Genomic DNA, 24448 nt, shown 5'->3' with positions numbered 1-24448 from the left:
ACAGTTATGAGAATGGCAATCACAACATATGTACAATATCTACCAAGAAACTAAATTTACATTATGCCAATTAAAAATGACTACAAATTCAAGACTGAAACGTGAAATTATCAAATGCAACAGACATTTCACGTTATCAATACCAATCTAATGGAGAGTTTACCATAAGAAGCACAAGTAAAACATTACTTTTCACCATCCTAATACATAAAATATCAACTGTCTTCAACAGCAGTGGGTTTGAAATATAAAACAACATAACACATCTCCGTCGGCTGAAAGCTCAGAATCAATACTACATCCACACAAGAAGAAAACAAGGTAGAATTTATTAACTGATAAATAGCTACTTTGATCATTGTACTACGTAATGAGTTTCATACTATGAAGTAGGGAGTTGTAACATGTAGATTTGCCATTCAACGTCTATAAACTGAATCTGCCATCTGCCAGAAAACAAGACATAGTAGGCAGGAAACAGAAGCAGCACAATGGCAACCACGTTCTGTCTAGTTACTAGCAAAGGCATAAATGCTATTGCTGTTTCCTACTGTTACATATGATTCTAGGCAGGCATAGAGGCATTATGAATATTTATGATCCTCAAAACTATATTGCCTCACCTGTCATTTCAGATGGAACATCGGAGAATAACGTCTTAATTTTAGAAAAAATTGCACAACCAGGGTCTATTTTATTTCAATCGTCATGTGAAAGGGTCGTTACCGCTTTTGCTTCCTTCTAACAGTTAACAATTTAGTAGCTATAGTAAGTTGAATATTCAGTTGAACTTGCATTCTATTATATGTTGTGCACCCTCAACTAAACTTCTAACAACTTCAGCAGCTGGAAGAATCTCCTTTATGAGCCCTACCCCTTCTCCAGCATACATCACCATGTTTTCAAGCTCACCCACAGTAGTTGCATTTGGAACTGTGCCAGAAAATCGTTTAACTCCTTGCTCCTGTCACACAAATGCAATTTGCAAGTGATGTTTAATACCAAGAGATCTCTATATTAAATTCTCAACTGAACTTAGCATTCAAAATAACATGTTCTAGTAGCATAATTGTTGTACTAAGTCCTGAATTGCATAAATTTATATGACAATTTGGAGATAAAATACAATGCCGACGTGCACCATTCACGGTCCCCATGCTCTTGTTGCACATTACGATAGAGTTAAAGATCTTGGCTTGTTCAAAGTTAGAACTCTTTCATTTTGAGTTAATGAACCTGCATATGAGTTAATGAAATGCTCTACGCAAGGAGCAGCTGGATGAGAAAATTTATAAACTACATTCACTGGTTGTCTTGCAACCTATTCCTTAACTAAACCCATTGGTTTTGATTGAGACAATTACATTTTTTTTGAAAAAAATACTGCTTATATTAATTAAACAATATGAACAGAGATACAGAGATTAACAATCAAGAATATACAGATATTGACAAACATCAAAATAGTCTCCTAATTGCAGAGAAAGCTGCTATAAGATCTGGTATGCAGATGCAGAATGAATTTTAGCATCTTTAATAAGCAACCAACCCTTGGCTGTGACTTGGGTGCCTATCTCCTCTGCCCAAAGCTTTTGAAATCAAGAAACAGAACAAATAGATCCATCGAAAATACACTTACAATACATTTTCCATGATGAATATCATGCTGCTATCCGAAGTTAGTGCCAAAGCCCATCATAAAGCGAGAGAATAAATAAACTAGAGTCCCTCAAACTAGTAGCTCCCCATTGTAATACACAACTTTCTGCTGAACTTGATTCCGAAAATCCCAATCAATATGACACCTCCTGAAGATATGCTTGATTGATTCAGATATGGAGCACATAGGGCACTTATCCTTGTAAAGTCACTCTTTCAGATTTTTACCCAATGTTACCAGACTCAGAATCAACAATAAATCGGTGAGGCAAAAGAGCAAAGAGTTTTAATCGGATCGGGAAAAAATTGGTGAATTCAATAAATAAAGATATACACATATATTGAATTTAAAAAAAAAAACATTTTTCATTGATATTCAATAAAGCCATGTCCAAACAATGCATAATATCAATAGATGTCCAAAATATCATGAATGAATAAGTATCTCATATATGTTATGAGTCCAAACATGATCCAAAGTACTGAGTCCTGACTCCTAACCAGTGACTACATAGAACCAGAAGCATCTGCTTCTAAAAGTTTATAAAATACTGCATACTAATCAGTGAAAAAACAGTAATTGAAATCTCTTGATTGCTGCTGAAATGATACGATAATGGTTTGATGCTAAAATCTCTGACAGAGCACACGTTGGAGCACACTGCACACTACGCCTCTATTACGCGGAGTAAACTGAAACTGAAATCATGCCTCTTTACCTTCTAGGCGTATGAGTTTCCGGAACTGAGCAGTGAGAAGTGAGTTACAGACCAACGTTTAATTTTTAACCTAACTAAACCACATGGTGAACAATGTGGCAACCCTAAAAATTAAAACCTGTGCTCACCAAGTTGAGGGCTGAAAATAGCCTCGGTCACCTAAATCACAATTAAACGGTGAGTCGCGAGTTAAACTCGTGTTGACCACAAGTCAAACTCGGTCAACACAAGTTTGACTTGCCCAGAGTTGAATCAGATCGTTTGAGGGAAGAGCATAGTTTGACTTGCAATTAATTGTGAGTGATCATAGATTCATGTTTGACTGGTTTTACCCCTATCTTCAATCCCTGGTAAATAACAAAGCAAACAAGCAAGCAAATACGTGAAGTTTGTAAGAAAGCCTAAAAGGTCGAACTTTGCTTAATCTGCTAATCTGTTGGGACCCTGGGTATGAAGACACATATTTAGGGTTCAAGCTTGGAATAACATCTCAATGTATGCAAATATAGAGTAGCAAAGAGGGTGGCTAATGAGGTGAACACGTAGAATGTGAGATGGGTATGGAGGTACAAGAAGAATGTTGGCACATGAGGGAAAGATGCAAAAGGTGTAGCAAAGTGTCTGTGGGAGAAGATGATGAGTTAGGTGTAATAAACCTAAGAGTTGATGAGGTGGTAAGAAGGTTGAACCAAGAAAGAGGAAAGAAAAATTATTCTGGAGTGAAGGTTGAAATCAAAAGAAGGCCAAGGGTTATGGAAAGGGCAGATAAAGGAATTTAGCACAAAGGAGATTGGGCTGGCCCCAAGTTCGAAAAAAATTGATTCATAAGAGTTCACAGCAAAGGACAAGAAGAAGATCATGAGGAGAGAGAAGCGAGAAGAAGGTTCAATAGAAAGAAAGAAGAATGACAGCCTGGAAGAAAAGATTGGCATCAAAATGATTGGATGCAAGAGAAGGAAGAATTTGAAGGAGCGACCACATTTTTGGATGTCATGGATCTTAGAGGCAAACAAAAGCATCCAAGATTGTAGACGAAGTGCAGAGGAGAAGAGCATGTTGGATGTTTGATCTAAAAAGAGAGAGCAAAAGCTTACAGGGCCCAAATATTGCAAAAGTTGTATAGGTAATTTGTCATGCCTTAATGAAAATAAGTAGACTATTTTGAGCATTTTGTTGGGTATACTATTTATATTCCATGTTGTGTGGGTTTTCATTTTGTTTCATTTCCTCTTTCTTGCAAATACTCATATGGTCTTTGATCAGGTGCATAGTTGTTTTGGGCCTATTACGCTTTCTTGCTGCACCATTTTCACATTAGAATGGGTTTTGTTACCCAACAAAAAGTGGGTAACCCCTAGGAAAATATTTTCTCCTCTTTGGACAACTAGCTAGCCAACAACCCTATATGATCAGAACATAACGTTATGCCCAGAGTCTCCACTTCTTGCTCTAGTCAAATTTCTTTCCCACCTGACATTTCTTCTTGAAGAAGGTGGGTCATCCATTTGTAGGTACTTTAACCATTATTCCAATCATGTGTTTTCACTTAATGTTATGTGTATACTTTAACCATTATTCCAATCATGTTCTTTCACTTAATGTTATGTGCATACTAATATGGATGAAGGGGTAAATTGGATAATTGACTGATCTTTGATTGTATTCTGGTTCCCTCACTTCACTAGGGAGGTTAGTCTTTGACTCTAGTCCAATGTGACCTCCTTTGAGGCCTTGGGTTTAGGAAGGGTACTACTAGGGAAGCACTGATTGAAGTAGTGTGTACAGGGTAATACATATTTACCACTTGTTGAATTTTCTACAAGATGAACAGTAGAAACCAAATTTTCTGATTTGATAATTACTACCTAATGATCTTTAACAATGTATCTTTATCCTACTGATATCATTGAGCAATTATACATATAAAATCTCAACAGTAATGCAGCGAAAACAATAAGATCATAAAGAGACAACCATGCACAATAGAGAGAACAATTTTTTTCCTAGGAAAACCAAACTTGGGAGAAAACCCTAACAACTCTTCTTTTAGGAAAAAATTTCTTCACCAAGGTTTACAAATCAAAATTTGTTTAGAAATATGTGCCAAAATCCAATTCCAAACCCCAATAAAACCTCATCAAACTACCCATCAGTCAATGCTGGTCAGACCACCCAACCGTCAAATCTGATCAACTTTTGTCTTGGTCAACTTATCTCCTACAATCAAATTTGGACCTACAGTTGACTCCTATGGTCAACTTGGGCCTACATTCAACCCCTGTGGTTAAACTCATGGTCGAACCTATGGTCAAATAGTCCTCTTATGCGGTCAAACTTGGCCCGTTTATGAATTCAAAGTCAACCTATTCTGCAGTCAAACTGGGCTAGATAATTCGGTCAAACAGTAGGTCAACCTCGATCAAATCATGGATATGTTGATTTGGTCAAAGCTTGGTCAATTTGTCCTTATTTCTACTCCTTTATGTGGTTGCTTGAGAAGATATGTTTTGTTGTTGTGAGTGGTCAAAATGAGGAACTCTCATTGTGTATATATACTAGTCAAATGTGGCAAATTTGACCAAGAGTCACACCCATAGTTGCAAGAACCATCCCCCCCAAGGATCAGGAGGCGGAACCGCATCTTGTATGGAAATGCCATCAGTCCTCCGGCGGAACCGCGGATCAGATTTGCGGTTTCACATTTTTTTGGTGATTCTTAGAAAAATGGATCCGCGGGGGCCCGATCCGCGGATCGTTTATGGTTCTGTGGAGGTTCAGGTGTGTATCTGCCCAGATCACAAGTGGATCCGTGGAGGTTCGGGCGTGTATCTGCGCGGATCACAAGCGGATCCGAGAGAAGGTGGACAGTTCACATCGTTCCACGAGGCTTCTTTTGTTTTCTTTTATGAAATTTCAAACTGTTATGTGAGGAACTATGCTTTCTGAATACTCCCAAGGTGCCCCTTGATGCTCCCTAGACGCTTCCTAGATGCTCCCTAATGGTAATGTTAAATTCTTAAAGTAAAAGGAAGAACCTTTTACTTAAATTTTTAACATTACCATGAAATGACTTAGGATGTTTGAGAGTGGTTCCAACCTCATCAGACTTCATATGGAGAAAATAGAATTTTATATCCCATTCAAAATTCAGCAGACTTAACAGTTTTCAGGGTCAATGGGATTGTGGCATTTCATTGGATTATATCATGTATGAGGGCATGTGATTGCCATTTAATCAAGAGCATCGAGCCCTATATGTACCCCAGTGTTGGTGTTGTTGATTGTTGAACTTCTTTGTCATGGAGTTAGCAAAAATGTACCCTTCACTCAAGTCAAAAGCATTGATCAAGCATGTTAAGCTTTCACTACCATAATATAAGGCTTGGATTAGGCTGTTTGATCAAAATTGGGCAATGTTGACTAATATCCCTAGAGAATTAAGTAGAGGCAAAGGCTAGACAAGAGAAGAGGAATCTAGATTCTAGATGGTTGATGTTGGAATAATTAATCATTGATGTACAATGGATGCCATATCTATCTTGATTTATGTGAAAAATTGCATGTTTTCATGTCTTCTACAACTAATTTGGTATTTTGGATGTTTTTTTAATATAAATGCAAAAAATATAAAAATATTATATATATAGTAGACGCTTCTAAGACGCTTCACTTCCTAGATTTTTGGGAAATGACGCTTCCGCATCCCCGCTTCCAAAAAACGTCCCCGCTTCGTGCAACATTGGTCACACCCTTTCATGGGGGGATGACTTGACATTTTTTGAGCCTACATGATACCCAAAATATATATATATATATATTTTTTTTTAATTTTCATAATTCTTCGAGGCCAACATAGGAGGTCTCTTGGCATGTAGGGGTACCTCTTGATGCTACAAAAAAAGCAACACTCCCTCTTAGCAAGGGAGGTAGTCTCCTTGGCTGCAACTGATTCCCCTTAGCTGAAATTTATCCTCCGTAAGAAAAGTTCATGAGCTTGGCATGTTGATGTATGTCTATAGATAACTCCATTCTGGAGTGGGCAATGCACGTCTATAGATCACTCCATCATGGAGTAGGCAATGTGAGTATCTAGGGCCTTTTACCTCTGGCCAATGTCCTTTATGGCTCCTTAGGTAAATGTATTAATATCCTTTGGTCAAAGTATTTTATGACTTAGACAAGTCTTTTTGGCAGTCAAGTCGTTTTGGCCTTTTAGGAGAGAATCTGCCTTTGGACCATTCAACGAGCCAAAGTCCTTTATGGCTTTTCAGGTGAATTGCATCTATCTACTCTAATCAAAGTCCTGTTGATGGTGTTGGACCCACCAACATTAAGGGGATCTCCCCAATATGAAGTTCCAATCATACCTCACACTGTTTGGTGTAGGAGTCCCATCCGGTATAAAGGCCCAGTTGCCAAATCCTTAAAGATTTGCCTTAGCTCTTGCTGTTAGCACAAGAGAGTGATGCAATGGTATGTTCGAAAAGCAAGATGAGTGTGCCTGGTGAATGTGTAGCGCAACTGTGTCTAGGTTCTCTTATTGCGAAAAGGTAGAGAAAAGTGGGCCTCTAAATGAGAGGTAATAGTACCACCCAGGAAGAGACACACATGAACCAGAAGGATTTGTATAGCATCTAGCAGAATAGTCCACAACGAATGCGACAGTCGTTACAACCAACAAACAAGGGAAGATTCGTCTAACATCCAATGGAATAGTCCACAACGGATGTGATGGTTGTTATAACCAATAAGCAAGGAAAGATTTGTCTAGTATCCTGCAAAATAGTCCACAAGGATGGGACAACAATAACAACCATTACAGCACATTCTCAACAAGATAAGCACTAAAATAACTGAAATAGTTCAACTATCTTAGTACATGTGAAAGCAAACATGAAATACAAATGTCCACAAAATAGTCTTACAAACATTCATAAGTCATGCATGAAGAACGTGCTGGCCTTCAAAGGCTTATGTTATTAAGAAAAAGTTCCAAGACACATTTACATTGTACATCACTAGCCCTAGTAGTGGGACATTGGAGCCACTCCTTGCTCCTCAAAGAACTAGTTGGTCTCTCTAATGCCTTGCGGGAGGAGCCAAGGTGAAAATTCCTTTGCTCATACAATGAGGGGGTATATATAACCAAGGGGTGATGCTTACCCTTGTGACTCTTTGACTACCCTCATGACTGTTCAACTTCCTATGAATTTTCAACTTACATGACTCTTCATATTCATGTGTGTCCATTAGACTTCCACTTTACAATACATTTGATTTACAATATACATGGTCCACAATAGTGATGTGGCATATGAAAACTCATGACATGACTTGACATGACACTGCTGATGAGCGCCAGTATTGCAGCAAGGATGTTGCAACTCCTGGGCTACCAGCTTTACTTATCAACCTGGGGTTCGTACAAACTTGGAGGTGACAGTGCTATATGCACAAGTAAAAGTGAAGGTCCTGCCTGTTGTCACTGTTCATCCGACGAGAGACCCCAGGGGTTCCAAGCCAGACTTCTATAGAGTCAAAAGAAGCTTGATTCTTTGATGGAAGAAGAGCAAATCTATTCTAAGAGAGCTACACTACTGCAGTAATGAAGAAAACAACATGAAATGCTAAATCACACCATATCCTGATTAACCATTTAAACAACTATGCTAAGCAAAATTGCTAAATCATCACTAACCTAATGCTGCTATCTAAGCTACAGAAGTAAAGAACATCAAACCATACTAATGTGTGAGCAAGAAAACTAAACTAAATCTGTTTTCACTTTTTTGGTTTTTTTAGGCAAAATCAAGTATGCAAATTAATTGTTCTTGTGGATGTGACAGGTGGATGGAAGGTGATTGAGGATGGCTAAAAGGCTTATGGAGTGGTTGGATGGTGTGGAAGGGTCCTAGGAGGATTTTTGTGACTTCCTAAAGGTTCCCCATCAATTTGGCCTCAAAACAGGCCGTTTCAGGAAAACCTACAAGATGTACTAGAAACCTACAGGATGATCCTGTAGGAATTACAGGAAACCTACAGGATATGGCCAAGAGCTAATTGTGAGGTGTTGGGAAGCTTGGAAAAGGTGTGTGATGAGTGGGATGGGGTGTTAGAAGGTCTAGGAACACTTAGGAGTCAATATCCAAGATTAGAGATGGCTAGATTCGCTCAATGTATCTAGGGGAGTTTTAATGAAAAATGACAAAAAAACTAGTGAGGGTGATGGTGGAACAAGAGATGGCTAAGGTGGATGAAGTGGAAGGCGGTCGCTGGTGATGAAGTCTGGGTCTCCTCCTGAGGTACCTACTGTGCTAAAAACAAATGTGATTTCCAAGAACTATGCAACAAGATAAATTTTCATAAACTAGAAAAGCATGAATCAATTTCCTATATTATGCATGAAGAGAGTGCTAAAGGGAATGAAAGAATGAGTGAGATCTTATTGCAGAAATGGAGTAATGGAAAAAGATGACAATGAAATGAACCAAATGCTGAATCAAGACAACAAATTCCAAAGCTCATTCAAGAACTAAAAATCTGTGTTTTTGGGCTGTTGAAGGGTTTCTTCCTCAAGTCATGGTCCCAGAGGGAGGAAGTGAGGCCGAGACATTTGTTGACAAACTTATGGTGATCCTTTTTCTCCTTGCTAACCTACTAATTGAAAGAAGGCACAAATGGAAGCAAACTAACATACAACCAATCTAATCTACACCGTTGTAAGGGAAATGTAGCAACTAAGCAAATGAACAATTAAACTATGAATCTATCAATGTTGTGAAAATCGCGATTTTTTCCCTCTTCCGATAAAATCGCAATAATTAAATGAAAAAATCGCCGGATTTTTTTTTTGGTAGATTTTTATTGAAAAAATCGCGATTTTATGAAAAAATCGCAATAAAGCCTTAAAAAATCGCCAGGGGTCACGACAACATAGTTTTATAATGTTTTTTGGGGTTTTTTCATGCAATCTTTTTTGAAAGAAACAAATAATTTTTGAGTGGGGCAGCTTAATGATCAAGTCTAGGCCCTAGTATGGATATGCTATTCATGGTAATGTTAAATTCTTAAAGTAAAAGTGACACTCCTTAATCTTCATTTTCATCCTTTTACTTAAATTTTTAACATTACGATGAAATGACTCAGGATGTTTGAGAGTGGTTCCAGCCTCATTGGATTTCATATGGAGAAAGTAGAATTTTAGATTTCATTTAAAATCCAGCAGACTTATCAGTTTTTCAGGATTGGGAGATTGTAATGCTTCTAGGTGACACCACCTGCCCGGGCTACCCCTGCCACCAGTACAGGACGTGGTCTACCTCCTATAGCTCCTACTTCTAGTTCTTCAGCTTCTAGAGCACATCAGACTCCACTGCCATCTCCACCAGCACAGGCACCAACGTCTACATCTAGAGGGAAAGGGAAAGCTGTGGCATTTTCTCGCAAGAGGGGCATAGGAAATCAATAGGATTAGACTTTCATTTTATTGTATATGACATTATGACATGATGAGATACATTATCATATTTTTTGTTGATATTTTGAGGCTGAGTTGGGACTCAAGAGTCAGGACTTACTATTCAGGACATGATTCAATGTTATGTGTGATTTTAGCGCTAGAAATGATATTAAACATCTTATATATTAGCTTTTTTATCATATTTATGTGTCAATGTATTTATTTTATGTTGTAGATGGTTTAGATATTAAAAAAATTGAAAAAAAATGAATATTTTTGTACCAAACGATTTTTTCCCGATTTTTTTCCGATTTTTTCCCGATAATTCCGATTTTTTCTGATTTGTTCCCCGTGCCGATTTAATCCCGATCACGATTTTCACAACATTGGAATCTATGCTAGCATACATGTACAATAAAGAGGAGCCTTGGCTGCTAGGGTTGGGACCTAACCCAAGAGCTTCAGTCCTCTGAGTTAACTCAGTGTTGGCTCAAAACAAAACTCATTTTTATTATCAAAACAATGGATTACATCAAAAACTGTCACAAGTCTTGCAGCTCGAAAATAGAGTAGAGTTTTACAATAAAAAATACGAATCCTACTGAGGTCCTAGGCCTCTCTACTTATACATCTGAAGTCTCCAACGACTTCCTTAAAATTAGGGAGGCTCAACTCCCAAACTCAAGATAAACTGGTGCTTTGTCTTTCACTTGCTCGACTGCCTTCTAGTCCTCATGATTTGGCTGTTTGCACTCCGAGCTGATGGAGGAATATTCGAATGGAGGGGTAGTAAATGAGGAGGATTTTCCTCCTATAATTCCTCTCCCTTGTCCCATTCGAGTTTTGACCAAGGTCTTTGCCAAAATTCCTTGCTTTTATCCTTTAATCCTGCATTAAATGCACATTAGACCACAAAGCAAAATATCCAACTCTAACTCATCTCATAAACAAAATATAATCAAAAGTATGCAATAAGTTATGAGAATAGTTGGTTTGACTAAGCTAGGAGGTGAATTAAGGCCCATATAATTACCCAATGATGAGGCTCATCATCACCCCCCTACTAAAAGTGTTGCTAATCCTCTTAGCAACTTAGTCGATATCCATGTCCTTCATGGCTCTGGTAGCCCCTCTGACATCCCATGCTTCTGTTGTAGTCTCTTCTTCTTGTTCATAGAAGCCTGCTTTCTTTTCTACTTCTTCCCATTACCTTTTTTCCTCTTCTTATTTTCTCCCTTCTAGCATCCCTAGGAGTAGTGAAGGACCGAGTTTTAGGCCTATCCAATTGACCTGCAACCTTTGCATTGATTGCTTATACATAGGTGTCCTGTTGAGTGCCTCTCTCAACCTTTGAGGGGAGTGATATTCTCTTATCTTCAAGCTGTGTGGCAGTGTGTTCCATCTCCTTAGGTAGGCATGTATACTATCATCTCCTAGCAGCCTAAACATATCCTCAAAATGTGAAATTGCTTGCTCTTGGGCAGCAAGATATCTAGGTGCCAGCTGAGGATCATTTGCAATCAAATTATGGGTGCTGATTAGGGCCATGGGATTTGATTGTTCAGCCCTGATGAAAAGAGGTTCATTTTTCTCTTTGGCCAATATTCTTTTCATCTCTGCAGCTCTTGACTCCTCATGGTTCATCTATGATGCCAAAGCCATTGTAGATCTCCTAGCTTGGCATTACGGTCCCAAACATTCATGTCTGTGAGGGCCATGTTGTGCAAATAAAACTCAGCCATTTTGGCCCTATCCTCTAGTGTACTTTGATCACAAAGATCAATAAACTACCTGTAGTCCTGAAATGGCATGGTTCCCCTCTATGCTAGTGTCTTAATCTGAAATTGCAGCCATTGTTCTTTGAGGAAAAGAGCATAGGATTTAGCTGGCATCCTACACTGGATGGCCTCTAAGGAGAGGCTGGCCATACATGCTAGTTGGTTCTCTCTTTCCTGCAGCTGTCCCCTCAGCCATGCATTTTCTCTCTCAAGTTGACTTCTCATGATTGCTTCTCTGTCCCTTAAGCCACTTAGCTCTTTGCCCATTTCTTTGAGTTTCTCTTCCATGTGCCCAATGTCTTCCACCCCTTTTGACTTGGCGATTTGCATCCATCGGTGGGTTCTGGCCCTCTCCTTCTCAAGTTTGAAAAACAATGGGATGGCAAATTTTTGAGGTATTACCCTGCCTCCTTCAATAAACCAGTAATAGATTGGGGGCTTGGTTCCTTTGTCTCTAGGTCTTCTTCTTTTGTTTCTTGTTGCTCCCCTACCTTGCTTTCCAATTTCTGTGCTTCCTATAGTTTCAACAGAGTATCTTGTAGGACTGTTTTTGCTTCCTGTAGGTTTTGCTGTGGATCCTGTAGGATTGCCTTACCCTTTGAGGAAGTTGATTTAGTATTAGGCCTCCTTACATATGTGATTGGTGACTTAGGGGAAGGCATTTTGTCTCTTTGAGTAGGGGAATCTTCAATCTCAATAGGAATTTTGTTAATATTTGTGGCTTCCCTTGTTTGATTCTTGTGCTCTTTCTTGTTTTGAAATATAAGGGTGTTTGTCTTCTTTTTCCTTTTTGCTTGACTGGGGTGTTGAGAGCAGTGAGGGTAGCTGCTGCCTCTCTCTCAGTGGCCTCTAGGGACATCCTAGGTGACTCCTCCTTGTGTTCTTTCCCCTCTGTTTCAATGCCTTCTTCCTCTCTGTTTTTCCTTTCTTCTTCCTCTTGTGGTTCTTCCTCATCTCCATCAGTTTCTTCCTTAGTTTCCTCCTCTGTTTCACCATCATCCTCCTTCTCTTCTCCCTCTTCTTCTTCTGCTTCATCATGTTCCTCTGTGTCAGCTTCTTCTTCATCCATCTCATCCTTATCTAGCTCTGTATCTTCCTCTTCCTATTTTGCCTCCTCCTCACTGACAGAAGGACTAACATCATAAGTGAGGGTTTTGATGTCATCCTCTGCTGGCAAGTCTCTGAAGACTGACCATGTTATAGGGATTCTGAGGTTTTGGAGGGCATCCTCAATGAGGATCCTAATCAACCCATGGTGAGCCAATTGTTGGGAATTCCCTTCCTTCACTTTGTTGTTGGAGTCTATGAGTGATTGCATCAAGAAATAGGGTATGCTGAGTCTTTGGTGAATTGGTGTTTCTACCCCAAATCTTAATTCTTCAAGGATCCTGAAATGATAGCCATAAACAACACTATATCTACCCTCACATGAGATATACTTGATGAGTTGGTAGCCTACCTCACTCCATGGGTATGGCAGACTGTCCCTCCTTACTCCATTTTTGTCCTCAGTGGGTTCTTCACCTTCTAAAAAGAATTTCCTTTTTGCCACCTGACTGTCTCCTTTGTCTTCTTTTCTCCATGGAATTCCTAGGGGAAGTGTGGTGACCCTACTGATGAGCTCTGGGGTGAGATCTATAGTGAGGCCTCTAACTAAAACAATGGCATGGATTCTGCTGTGTGGAGTGAGGGAATGAGCAAATTCTTGAGCCACCTCATCATCATACCCTATGAATTTTTCGAAAAACCCCATCCAGTTGTGTCTTGTAAAGATTTCAAGCACCTGGGGGTGTTGTTGTATCCTCATAGTGTTTGTGGGCTCTCTCCTATTAAACCCTCCTGTCATCTTTCTTGTGAAGCTTGAGGAAAAAATGAGAGGGTTGACACAATTTTTTTTTAAATGCAGGAGCAAAACAGAGTTGACTGTGTATGGAATTCACCTCTCACAGTTGCTAAATTCACTAGATTTTAGAGTATTTCTGGTTCATTTGATTGTAAATGGGGATGGAATTTTAGAGCCTACCTCTTTAGAATGGTGGCAGTGGACAATTCCCATGATATCCCTTCTTGAACTCTTCTCTGCCTATCCTGTAGACTGCCTCTGTGTATCCTGTAGACTGATCCTGTAGATTGTATCCTGTAGACTATATCCTGTAGGAATTCCTGTGCAAAACGATGGATCCTTGCTTCCGGTGGGTGGCCAGAGTTATGAGAGCAACTTGAGTGAGGGAGTTTCGAGGAGGTGGAATGCACTAATGCATGTGAACGATGTTTTATTTCCCTTTATGGTGTTTCGGGGTGAGGTGGTGTGCTGGCAGCAGAGGTACGTTGCCATTTTTGGACCGTTGGTCCCCACTACCACCTCATAATTTCCCACTCGTATTCAGTTCCCACCTCGTAGATCTGTAGTTTAACCACTTCTTGTCCTACTTCTCCTCTATCTTTGAGTTGACTGCAGCCACGTGTGAGAGGACACCCGGTTTTGCATGTGCTGACTGAATGAAGGTGGCCAAGTTAACTGGCCACCTTTTCACTTATAAACCAACTATCTCGTAACCCTTACAACTTTTGATTAAATGATGCATATGAGTGAGCGAGCGGGATACTTACCTGTGGTTTCGATGCCATGCTGCAGTTGTCGAAGATTAGAGGTGTTGCGTTGTTTATTTGTTGCATGTCATTCTTCTTCCTCCTCTTGCTGTCTGCTAATGGTTTCTTGGCTTTTGTAGGTATCTATGATTGAAGATCTAATGCTGCTGCTGTTGTTGAGCTCTTGGATCATCCTAGTGAAGACCTGTAGCTATTGATTGGCATTTTGTGGGATAGGCTGCTACAGGATTTCCTACAGGATGTCTTGTAGCTGCTTCTCCCTCAGAATTCTTTAATCATGTCACTGGATGTGGCTGTGAGGATGGTGCAATGAATGGACAGAGGGAGTAGGAGTGTGTGTAGAGCAAAGGACATTCAGGTATTTTTCTTTTTCTCTTTTTTCTATGACTAGCAGAAACTATTGAAACTGATCTTTTTTTGTTTTGAATGGTGAGTGCAGGGATGATGATGGTGGACGAGGTGAGGTGTTAGATCATGCCTAGGATGAATTTTAGGGACCCAACAAACCTACCATGTGCCCTCAGATTGCTTCCTGTAGGTTTTCCGAGCCACTGTAATTCCTACAGGATCATCCTGTAGGTTTTCAGGGGATCCTGTAGGAATACAGGGGATCCTGTAGAAAACACAGTCTTCACATAAATCGAAGCAATGGAGTGGAAAAACGATAGAAATGATGGAGGGATGCATGGTGAGGAGTGGGGGAGATGAATATGTGTGAGGCAGGGTTCCCTTTGGATCCTCTTTTTGCTCCTTGACTGTCTTTCTCGCCCACTTGCAAATAACAATTATATCTTTTTCTCTCTTTTTTTTTTTTGAAAAACAACTAGGTTGCCTCAGAGAGGTTTTCACCTAGGGATCTTCTTATTCTTTTTTCTATCTTTTTTCATCATTGGGCCGCCTCACGAGGTTTTCAACCCAAATATGGGACTCAGGCGCCTCATGGAGGTTTTCACTTGAGTCCTTATTCTTTTTTATTTTTCAGTGACTTGATGAGGGAGGAGCTGGAACTTGCTCCACCATCATCACTGTTTTATTGATATTGTCAATGAACTCTTGTTTTGATAAAGGTCTCTTGTACATTTTCAATCGGTGCCCATTAACAAGCAATAGAATGGCTTCTTCATCTATAGTTCTGATTTGCACTGAACCATTATCATGGCATCTTTCCACAACATAAGGTCCGAGCCATCTTGTCCTTAGCTTGCCCTTGAAGTCTTTATACCTAGAATCATATAACAATGCCCAATTGCCCTCCTGAAATTGCTTCTCCTTAATATGTTTATCATGCCAGATCTTCCTCTGAAGCTGAACTATCTTTGTATGTAGGAGGGCCTGCATTCTGAATTCATCCAAGCCATTCAATTGGAACAATCTCTCTTTCTGTGCATGACTGAGATCCAAATCTAGTTGGGCTGCCATCCTCAATGTGTTATATTCAAACTCAATGGACAGCAAGGCCTTTTTCCCATAGACCAGCTCATAGGGTGTAAATCCAGTGGTGGTCTTCCATGTGGTATTATAGGCCCAGGTGGCCTCAACTAGTCTCTCTGCCCAATCCTTCCTGCTGCTGCTCACTACCTTGGTTAAGATGCCCTCCAGTGCCCTGTTGGTCACCTCCACTTGCCCATTAGCTTGTGGATGATAGGGAGTGGAGGTCCTATGCTTGATTTTGTGATGGCTGAGTAGTTCTTCAATCATGTTGGAGGTAAACTGGCTACCTTGGTCTGTGACTAGCTCTCTAGGGTACCCAAATTTGTAGAATACATTCTCCCTTAGGAACTCAGCCACCTTCTCTTCTATTGCTGCCTTAATTGCCTTGGTTTCTGCCCACTTAGTCAAATAATCAATGCACACAATAATGTATTGTTTTTGCTTTGAAGGAGGGTTGATAGGCCCAATGAAGTCCATGCCCCACTTGTCAAATGGCTCGAAAGTCACTTGAGGCTGTAGGGGCATTTCATCTCTTGGAGTAGGCTTTCCCATCCTCTGGCACCGATCACACTGACTAGTGTACTTTTTCACATCCTGATGAAGAGTGGGCCAATAATAGCCTGCTTGTAACACTTTGAATGTTGTCCTCCTTGCTACAAAGTGACCTCCACAAGGCCCATCATGACAGGTCAGAAGGATGTCAAAAACTTCCTCTTCCCTTACACACCTTCTCAAGATTTGATCTAGGCCAAGTTTGAAAAGATTGCCCCCAATCCAGGTGAAGGGGGCGCTTTTCCTGACTATCTTGCTCTTTTCTTTGGAGGGCAAGTTTGGTGGGAACTGTGCTGATACCAAATAGTTTTCTATATCAACAAACCATGGAGAGAGAACTGAAATAGCAAACAAGTGCTCATCTGGTAACTGGTCATCCACCATTCCTTCTTCACCTGCAAGCAGATTCACCCTAGATAAAAAGTTTGCAACAACATTTTCCTTACCAGGCTTATCAACAATGGTTAGATCAAACTACTGTAATAAAAGCAACCATCTTATAATTCGAGCATTCACATCTGGTTTGTTCATTAAATATTTGATTGCAGCATGGTCAGTATGCACAAATGTTTGATAGCCTGTAATGTAATGCCTGAATTTGTTTAATGAATGCACAACAACCAGGAGTTCCTTTTCGGTCACTGTATAATTTAGCTCAGCCTTTGACAAGTTCTTACTGATAAAATAGATGGCATAAGGCAGTTTTTCCTCTACCTGACCTAAGGCTGCTCCTATGGCTTTGTGTGAGGCATCAGCATGAATATGAAAGGGGAGGGCCCAGTTCAGGCCTCGGAGAATTGGTGCAGTGGTTAACTTACCCTTCAGAATGTCTAAGGCCTCTTGATAGCTTTTTGACCATATAAACTCAGAATCTTTGGCCAACAACCCAAATAAAGGAGAGGCCAACTTGTTGAAGTCCTTTATGAACCTTCGGTAGTATCTAACTAACCCTAAGAAACTCTTGCCATCTTTTTGCTTTGGCGGAGGTGGGACCCTTTGGATGATCGCTATTTTGTTCGGGTCCACCTGCAGTCCCTACTGAGATATTGAATGACCTAGCACGGTCCCTTCAGTGATTAAGACTTCACATTTTTCAGGACTTAGAGACAGGTTCATTTTAATGCATTTGTGCAGTACTTTGCCTAGATTAGTCAGGGCTTCTTGAAAATCACAGCCATAAGGTGAAAAATCATCCATATAAATTTCCACCGCATCATGTACTAATTCGGGGAAAATACTCAAGACTGCTATCTGGATTCTGGAAAGTGGCAAGAGCATTGCATAGGCCAGAAGGAAGGACCCTATAGGCAAAAGTACCCCAAGGACAGGTGAATGTGGTCTTATCTTGGTCTTCTGGGTAGATTTGGATTTGGTTGTACCCACTGAATCCATCTAGGAAAGAAAAAACTTTTTCCCTGCCAGGCCGTCTAGCACTTGGTCAATGAAGGGTAAGGGAAAATGATCCTTCTTTGTGGCTTTGTTCAACTCCCTATAATTGACACAAATCCTCCACTTACCATTTTTCTTGGGAACTAACACTAAAGGGGAGACCCACTCACTGTCGAAGATAGGGTAAATGAATCCTGCATCTAGCAGTTTTTGTAGTTCTTCTTTGACTATATCTTTAAGCGCTGGATTCATCCTCCTTTGTGGTTGCCGGACCGGCTTGTAACCTTCTTTGATGTATATGTGGTGAGTACACACTGAGGGGTGTTCTCCTTCATTTCCTTGTAACTCCAAGCGAAGGCTTCTAGTTTTTCTTTTAACATGTTATATAGCTTTCCCTCTTCGAGAGCAGAAAGGGATGGATTAATTTTTGTAATATTCCTAATTGGCCATGGCTAATTGGAATATTCGATTTTGTTCAATTTTTTCCTTCTATAGTTATTTGTAAATAAAAAAAAAGTGAGGACGGGGGACATAACTCACTTTTAAAATAAAAAGTCACTTCCTAGTAGCACAACGTTGTGACTTAAAGGGGAGCCAAGGGGGCCAAAGGGGGACGCAGAAATGGAGCCCACGCAGACACATGGAGGGACTGCGCAATAGGGAAGAAACATGTGGCAAGAGAAGAATCACGCAGGAGGAGGTGAGCCTTGGGTGTAATATTCCTAACCCAGAATATTCCTCAAACCCCAGCAAAAACTCCAACCAAATATGTGCAATGATATAATAACCCATAAGTGATAAAATAACAGTGGAACAACATATAATAATATAAACTGGAAATATAAGCAGATACACAAGAAATGCAACGAGAAATGCTAAGCCATTTTATTATACTGAGCAATAAAATTAGTACAAGAGGTGATTAGACAGCTGGCACCTTGACTTGCACAAGGCAAGTGAAGAAATACTCTTAGAATGACAAGAATGGCCTCTATGCGTGGATGCTGCTGCTGCTAGAAAACAAATGATGATTTGGGGCTGCTCCCCTCCTCGGAAAAAGCTGAAACACTGGATTCGGGCTTTACTCAAGAAACCCAGAAAACCCAGAAAGCTTTCTTGGAATGGCCGACCCCCGAAAAACACCCTCTTGGGGTTCTGCACAGTTCCTCAATGCCCTGCGCTGCCACTAAAGAAACCCCTCTAAACTCTGCTTGAAACACTGCCTAAAACCCTGCCAAAATCCTCCAATGAGACAAGAGTTGGACCCTTGCTCAACCTCCCAGCATAAATCCTCCTGCAAAACCCCAATCCAACACTGCTACCAGAAAGAACTGCATCTCTCTCCCAGTGCTGCGCAGTCCTCCAAAACGCTGCTAAAACTGCTGCTGGAATGTTGATGAAACTACTGTTGAAACGCCAAGGAAATACCTTGCCCAAGCAGGCACTCGAAGTCCCCCGGGGCTAAGGGTGAGATCTCTGAACGGAGACACTCAATGCACTAAACAGTGCTGTAGACTAGCTAAACAGCCAGCGTGCTTGTTAATTTTTGGTATGTTCTATGCTAGAGCAATTTATTTAATTTTCACAGTTAGCAATCACATCAACATTAAGATAAACTGCAGATAGAACATAAATATAAATCGCAGAAGACAAGCCAAGGCAAGAGGACACAAGATATGGCGCGAGCCAGGGACAAACCCCACAATGTGTGGGGAAACCCTTTGATCAAATCTTCTTTTATCTTCAAAGTTCAGCAGAGAAAGAGAGAGAGAGTACATTTACAACATAAGTCAACACTTTGACTTGTCTAGATCTGAGCATAGATAATCTCCTATAACGATGAGATCAGTTGAAGACATTCTGCTTCAACTGATCCTCCAAGGTGACGACTTCACCTATCGTAGTGCTGCATCTAGGTCCACTTGCTGCACCACTGTGTATGACACCATGCTGCACCAATCATGATTATCATCATGCTGCCCATGTCCATGTTCTTTATCATTCTGCTCTTCATGTTCATGATCTTATAATGTTGTCTATGTTTATCATGCTGCCCATGTATCTCATGATGTTGTCCATGTTCTACATGCTCATGAATATGTTGACACAATTCTACTGAAGATTGTTACAGTCATACCATTGACTGCTATATCAACATTGCTGCCCTTCAAAGATGACAGCGTATATGTTCTGGCACCTTTATATTTGATTGTGACTCTCATGCCCAGCGTATGCATTGCCAAGACTGCGTTAGGTTAAAGCCATGATTGCGTTCACAATTGATTACGTATGAGTCTTCATGTCCGCGTAGAATCCTAGCAACCACCCATGCGGTGAGCGAAGGTTCTCAGATATGTTACACCGGTCTGGCGTTTCCACAGATCTCCGACACCACAGCGGTAGGCCTCGATTTTACTCATTTTGTCAATGGTATTCGATCACCGAAATCCCTCTATAAAGAAACAACAATAAAATTGCAGATCCTCCTTAATTCAAGCTTCAGGGTCAGGTACGCACGGGAGTTGCCATGTTGGTATATCAGGTAGAACCCTGTTGTGCATACATATATATTGTTGGTCATTTCAGGTCATTACCAGCGTATATATATATAACCATGAACACCATATAAGTGAGTTTCCATGAGCAGCGTAATAGTCCTCTTCTTAGCAATGAGTTAGAGCATCATTTGACTGTGTATATATGTCTTCATGACTGCGTTGAAGGAGTCTCCTTGTCACTGTGTTGGATCAGCATACGTTGGCTAGGGCATCATCAAACAAGGACAACATATTCCTTTTGTGACTCTCCTTCTCCAAAAACCCAAGACGTGGAGAGGAGGAGATCACTCAAGAATATGTGTTTAAATGACATAAAATCCTCATCTATTTATACTAAAAATGTAGAGGTTGAATAGACACGTCGGTTGGGCTTCTAGAGCCTACATATGTGCTGGTCGGCTTGATAATAATGACATAAACAAAATAAATTCATATCTCCATAAATACTTATCGGAATCAGATGATCTTTGGATCAATCCTACACCTCTCGACGAGAGGGATCCAATAAAAATATCAGCTGCCAGAAATAAGCCAACCCACATGGAGTTTGGCCCTAGTTTCCAATTTAACAGTGCTCAGAAGTCGAAACGACTAGCTCAAAATGCACATAACTGAATGATCCAAAATGAGGGGGCTCCTCTCTATTTTATAGCCTCTGCTTCTCACAATCCCTAGGCTCACCTCCTCCTGCGTGCTTCTCCTCTTGCCATGTGTTCTTCCCTCCTGCGCAGTCTCTCCATGTGTCTGCGTCCCCCTTTGGCCCCCTTGGCTCCCCTTTAAGTCACAATGTCGTGTTACCTAGGAAGTGACTTGTAGCGCTCTAATTATGGATTTACAGTAACCGGATAAACTCTTATATGAAATTGAAAACAGTAATGCATAAATTATAATCTGTACCTACCTGAGCTGCTGGAAGACTCCCGATTGCACTGCAGAACCGATAATCCTGAACTGTTGGCTGATTTGATTCAATTTCGAGACGGCCAATTCCACCCGACCAGACAGAGCAACTGGTTGCTCAATCCAGAGAAGCTCTCCACCGAGGCTCTCTGTCCCTCCGTGCCCAGAACTCAGATCAATCAAGCTCTTCTACTGTAAAATCTCTTCTCCGGGTTTTCTGCTAATGGTTCCTTCCTTCTCTGTTTTCTCCCCCTTCACCTGGGTCAGGCTTCTGCTATAAATCCCCTCACCTGGCGGTGGCCGCCCTCCCACTTGCAGCCACCGCCTCTCAGCATTGAAGCCTCTCTGCGATATTTCTCGCAATAAATTTTCAGTAGATGGGTAGTCTTTATGAGTTTTAGATATTATATGTGATATATATATGGTTGATCGATATCCATGCTGGCATGCTATTTTGCATAAGTTCATAACTTTCTTATATATATTCGTGACCTTCCTTTAATACATGGTATGACTTTACTGATATTTCTTTTAACCTTTATTTAATATATTTTATAAATATTAAATGATCATTTTATCAAATATATGTTATAAATGTTTAATGTTATATATATACTTATAACATTTCAAATATGTTATAATCATTTAAGGATATATATATATATCTTTTTAAATTATAATTGTAAAGTCTAACTATATGTCATAAAGGTTAATGTATATATATATATATAGATATCCTCATATATTATAAAATTTAACTTCTCTTTTTTTTTTTTTTTTTTTTTTATTAATGGTTCAATTAGATGGGTTGTTACATGACTTTTTATTCTAAAGTGAGTTATGTCCCCCCTCCACTTTTTATTCACAAATACTATAGAAGGCAAAAACTGAACAGAATCAAATATTCCAATTGGCCATAGCTAATTAGGAATATTACAGTCTCCCCGGCAAAATGTTGCTTGTTCTCAAGCAACTGAAATGATGGATGTTGCAAGATCCTCTCATTCTCCCAAGTGGCATCCTCATCCGGCAAATTCTTCCACCTCACCAAGAATTCCTGGACCGTCCTGCTCCGCAGCTGTCTCTCCTTGGTATCAATGATAGCCTCCGGCTGCAATACCAAATGCCCCTCGTCATCCATGGGTGGTAGCTCATCTGTCACTGTCACCTGTTTCCCCAATGCCTTTTTCAGGAATGATACATGAAAAACGTTATGAATCTCACTGCCTTGGGGCAGCTCTAGCTCATATGCAACCTATCCAACCCTGCGTATCACCCTGTACGACCCATAAAAGCGGGGCTTAAGCTTCTCAGCCCCCTTCTGCTTTAGTGACGACTGTCGATATGGCTGTAATCATAGGTAGACCATGTCCCTTACCTTGAACTGTCTCTCCACCCGACCCCTGTCGGCATACAGCTTCCGCTGATTCTGTGCTGTAGCCATGTTATCCTTGAGAGCTCGGAGAATATCCTGACTCTCTTGGATCTAAATCTTGTATCTGGGAGCCTTGCTATCACCAAAAATCACGTTAGCAAGAGATAAAGGATGATACCCATATAAGGCATAGAGTGGTGACATACCAATGGACACGTGATGTGAAGTATTGTAGCAGTACTCCCCTAGATGTAGCCACCTCAACCATGCTCGCTGCTGCCCACTGACATAGTTACGCAAGTAGCCCTCTAGCCACTTGTTAACTATCTCTGTCTGCCCATCCGTCTATGGGTGATAACTGGTACTCCGTGTCAACTCCGTCCCCACCAACCGGAAAAGCTCCTACCAAAACCTGCCCATGAAACGACTGTCCCTATCACTGACGATGGTCTTAGGAAGACCATGTAGCCTGAAGATCTCTCTGAAGAACAGCTCGGCCACCTGTGTTGCTGTATAATGTGCGGATATGGCAAAGAAATGTGCGTACTTCATCAGCCGATCAATGACGACAAAGATACAATCCTTGCCTTGTACCATGGGCAACCCTATGATCGGGGATCAGAGTGACAACCCCCGGTCTGAGCATTGTCGTGTCAATCTGTGTGACAACACCAGGTGAAGACAAGAATTAGGTGTCTATCTCTCCTCATGGCCTTCACTAAGACTTACGGTTGTTAGTCCTGGTCTAGTGCATGACACATGAAGTAGGGAACTATATCTGTCACTCCCTCTTAACCAGGGATGACTAACCCATTCCATAAAAGGAATGTACCCAAGCTCCCTCTTAATCAGGGACTTGTCCAAGCTCCCTCTTGACCAAGGACTTGCTTCTGGCATCTCTTTTAGGTGGAGATCATGGGACAACCAGCTGCTTGTAGAATTCCTTCCTTTGATGTCATGAATTGTCATAGAGTATACATCCTTCGAGAATTCTTCGTAGGGCATAGACCATCCATCACTTTCATCCATGAGTCAATAATGCCATTATCCCTTTCATTGGAAAGTGATCCATTAGTCAATATTTGCTCTTCCTTCATGCCATGTTGCCTTCTTCATGCCATGTTTCCTTAAGGATCTTTCATCCTACTACATGGCAATCAATTGTAGAAGACATCCACAAATCTTCCCTTGGCAGCCTTGCATAAGCCCATCCAAATATTATTCAAGAATCAAAAATAAGAAATGAACATTAAATCAAAATTACCTTTGTGATGGTCTTTCATCATGACATCTTCCTGTGAGCATCAACATCCTACATACATATTGACACATCTCCAAAAGATATATACTGTCAAGGGTCTCTTTCATTTTTAGACTTCATCAAGGTCTTCATATCTTTCATGAAGATATCATATTTAACTATTTTAGTCCTTGGATGTTGATTGCTTTCTCCATAGTTGCATATTTCATGATCTCTTTCTTTCTTCACACATTTCCTTTCCAAGGAATTTCAATTAGAGTTCCTACAAATATTTTCAACCACCTCATATTTCATATGAGGACATATTATGTTGATTTCATCTAGGCAATGTGTGACCCATGCCTTCCTGCATCCTTTCAAAAGAAGAGATCCTTCCTTTTGATCATGCTCTCGAGATAGAGCATTTATCCATGTTACCTGCAACTATATGACATGAATCTATTGTATCAAATACAAGCATACATACCTCATTATCCTTTTAGGTCATCTAGACTTCCTTCAGCAGCTTCCTTGATTGAAAGAACTTCAATTCCTTGATCTGCTTCACTTCTTTCGACATCATACCATCATTCCATGAATCTCATACAGGTTGGAATTCCTGGTGAGACGCTTCTTCCAGTAGGTGAACCTTCCAATGAAGATTCCAACGAAGGATCTTGATCATCTTCATCCTGCAAATGCTCCTTTTGAATGATGTATGATGAGCTTTATGCTAGATGACTTTCTTTTTCCCATAAGTACTACTTATGCTTCTAAT

At 40.4% G+C, this 24448-nt stretch overlaps 1 protein-coding gene across 1 annotated transcript in view; it reads right to left on the bottom strand.

Annotated features, from left to right (window-relative positions):
- Positions 1 to 313: 313 nt before the first annotated feature.
- The window catches only part of LOC149251894 (uncharacterized), a 305498-nt gene continuing 281363 nt past the window's right edge, over positions 314 to 24448 (bottom strand). Inside the window, exon 6 of the mRNA XM_089459620.1 lies at positions 314 to 964. Coding sequence (XP_089315746.1) covers positions 782 to 964 — 183 coding nt within the window. The 3' untranslated portion in view covers positions 314 to 781. The remainder of the gene's footprint in view (positions 965 to 24448) is intronic.

This window comes from Pinus tabuliformis, chromosome 7, assembly GCF_031772625.1.
Source record: "Pinus tabuliformis cultivar Carrire ecotype Pingquan chromosome 7, CPIR1, whole genome shotgun sequence".
Taxonomy (NCBI): domain Eukaryota; kingdom Viridiplantae; phylum Streptophyta; class Pinopsida; order Pinales; family Pinaceae; genus Pinus; species Pinus tabuliformis.
Note: the sequence above shows the minus strand (reverse complement) of the source record. Positions and strands in the feature narration are given on the sequence as shown.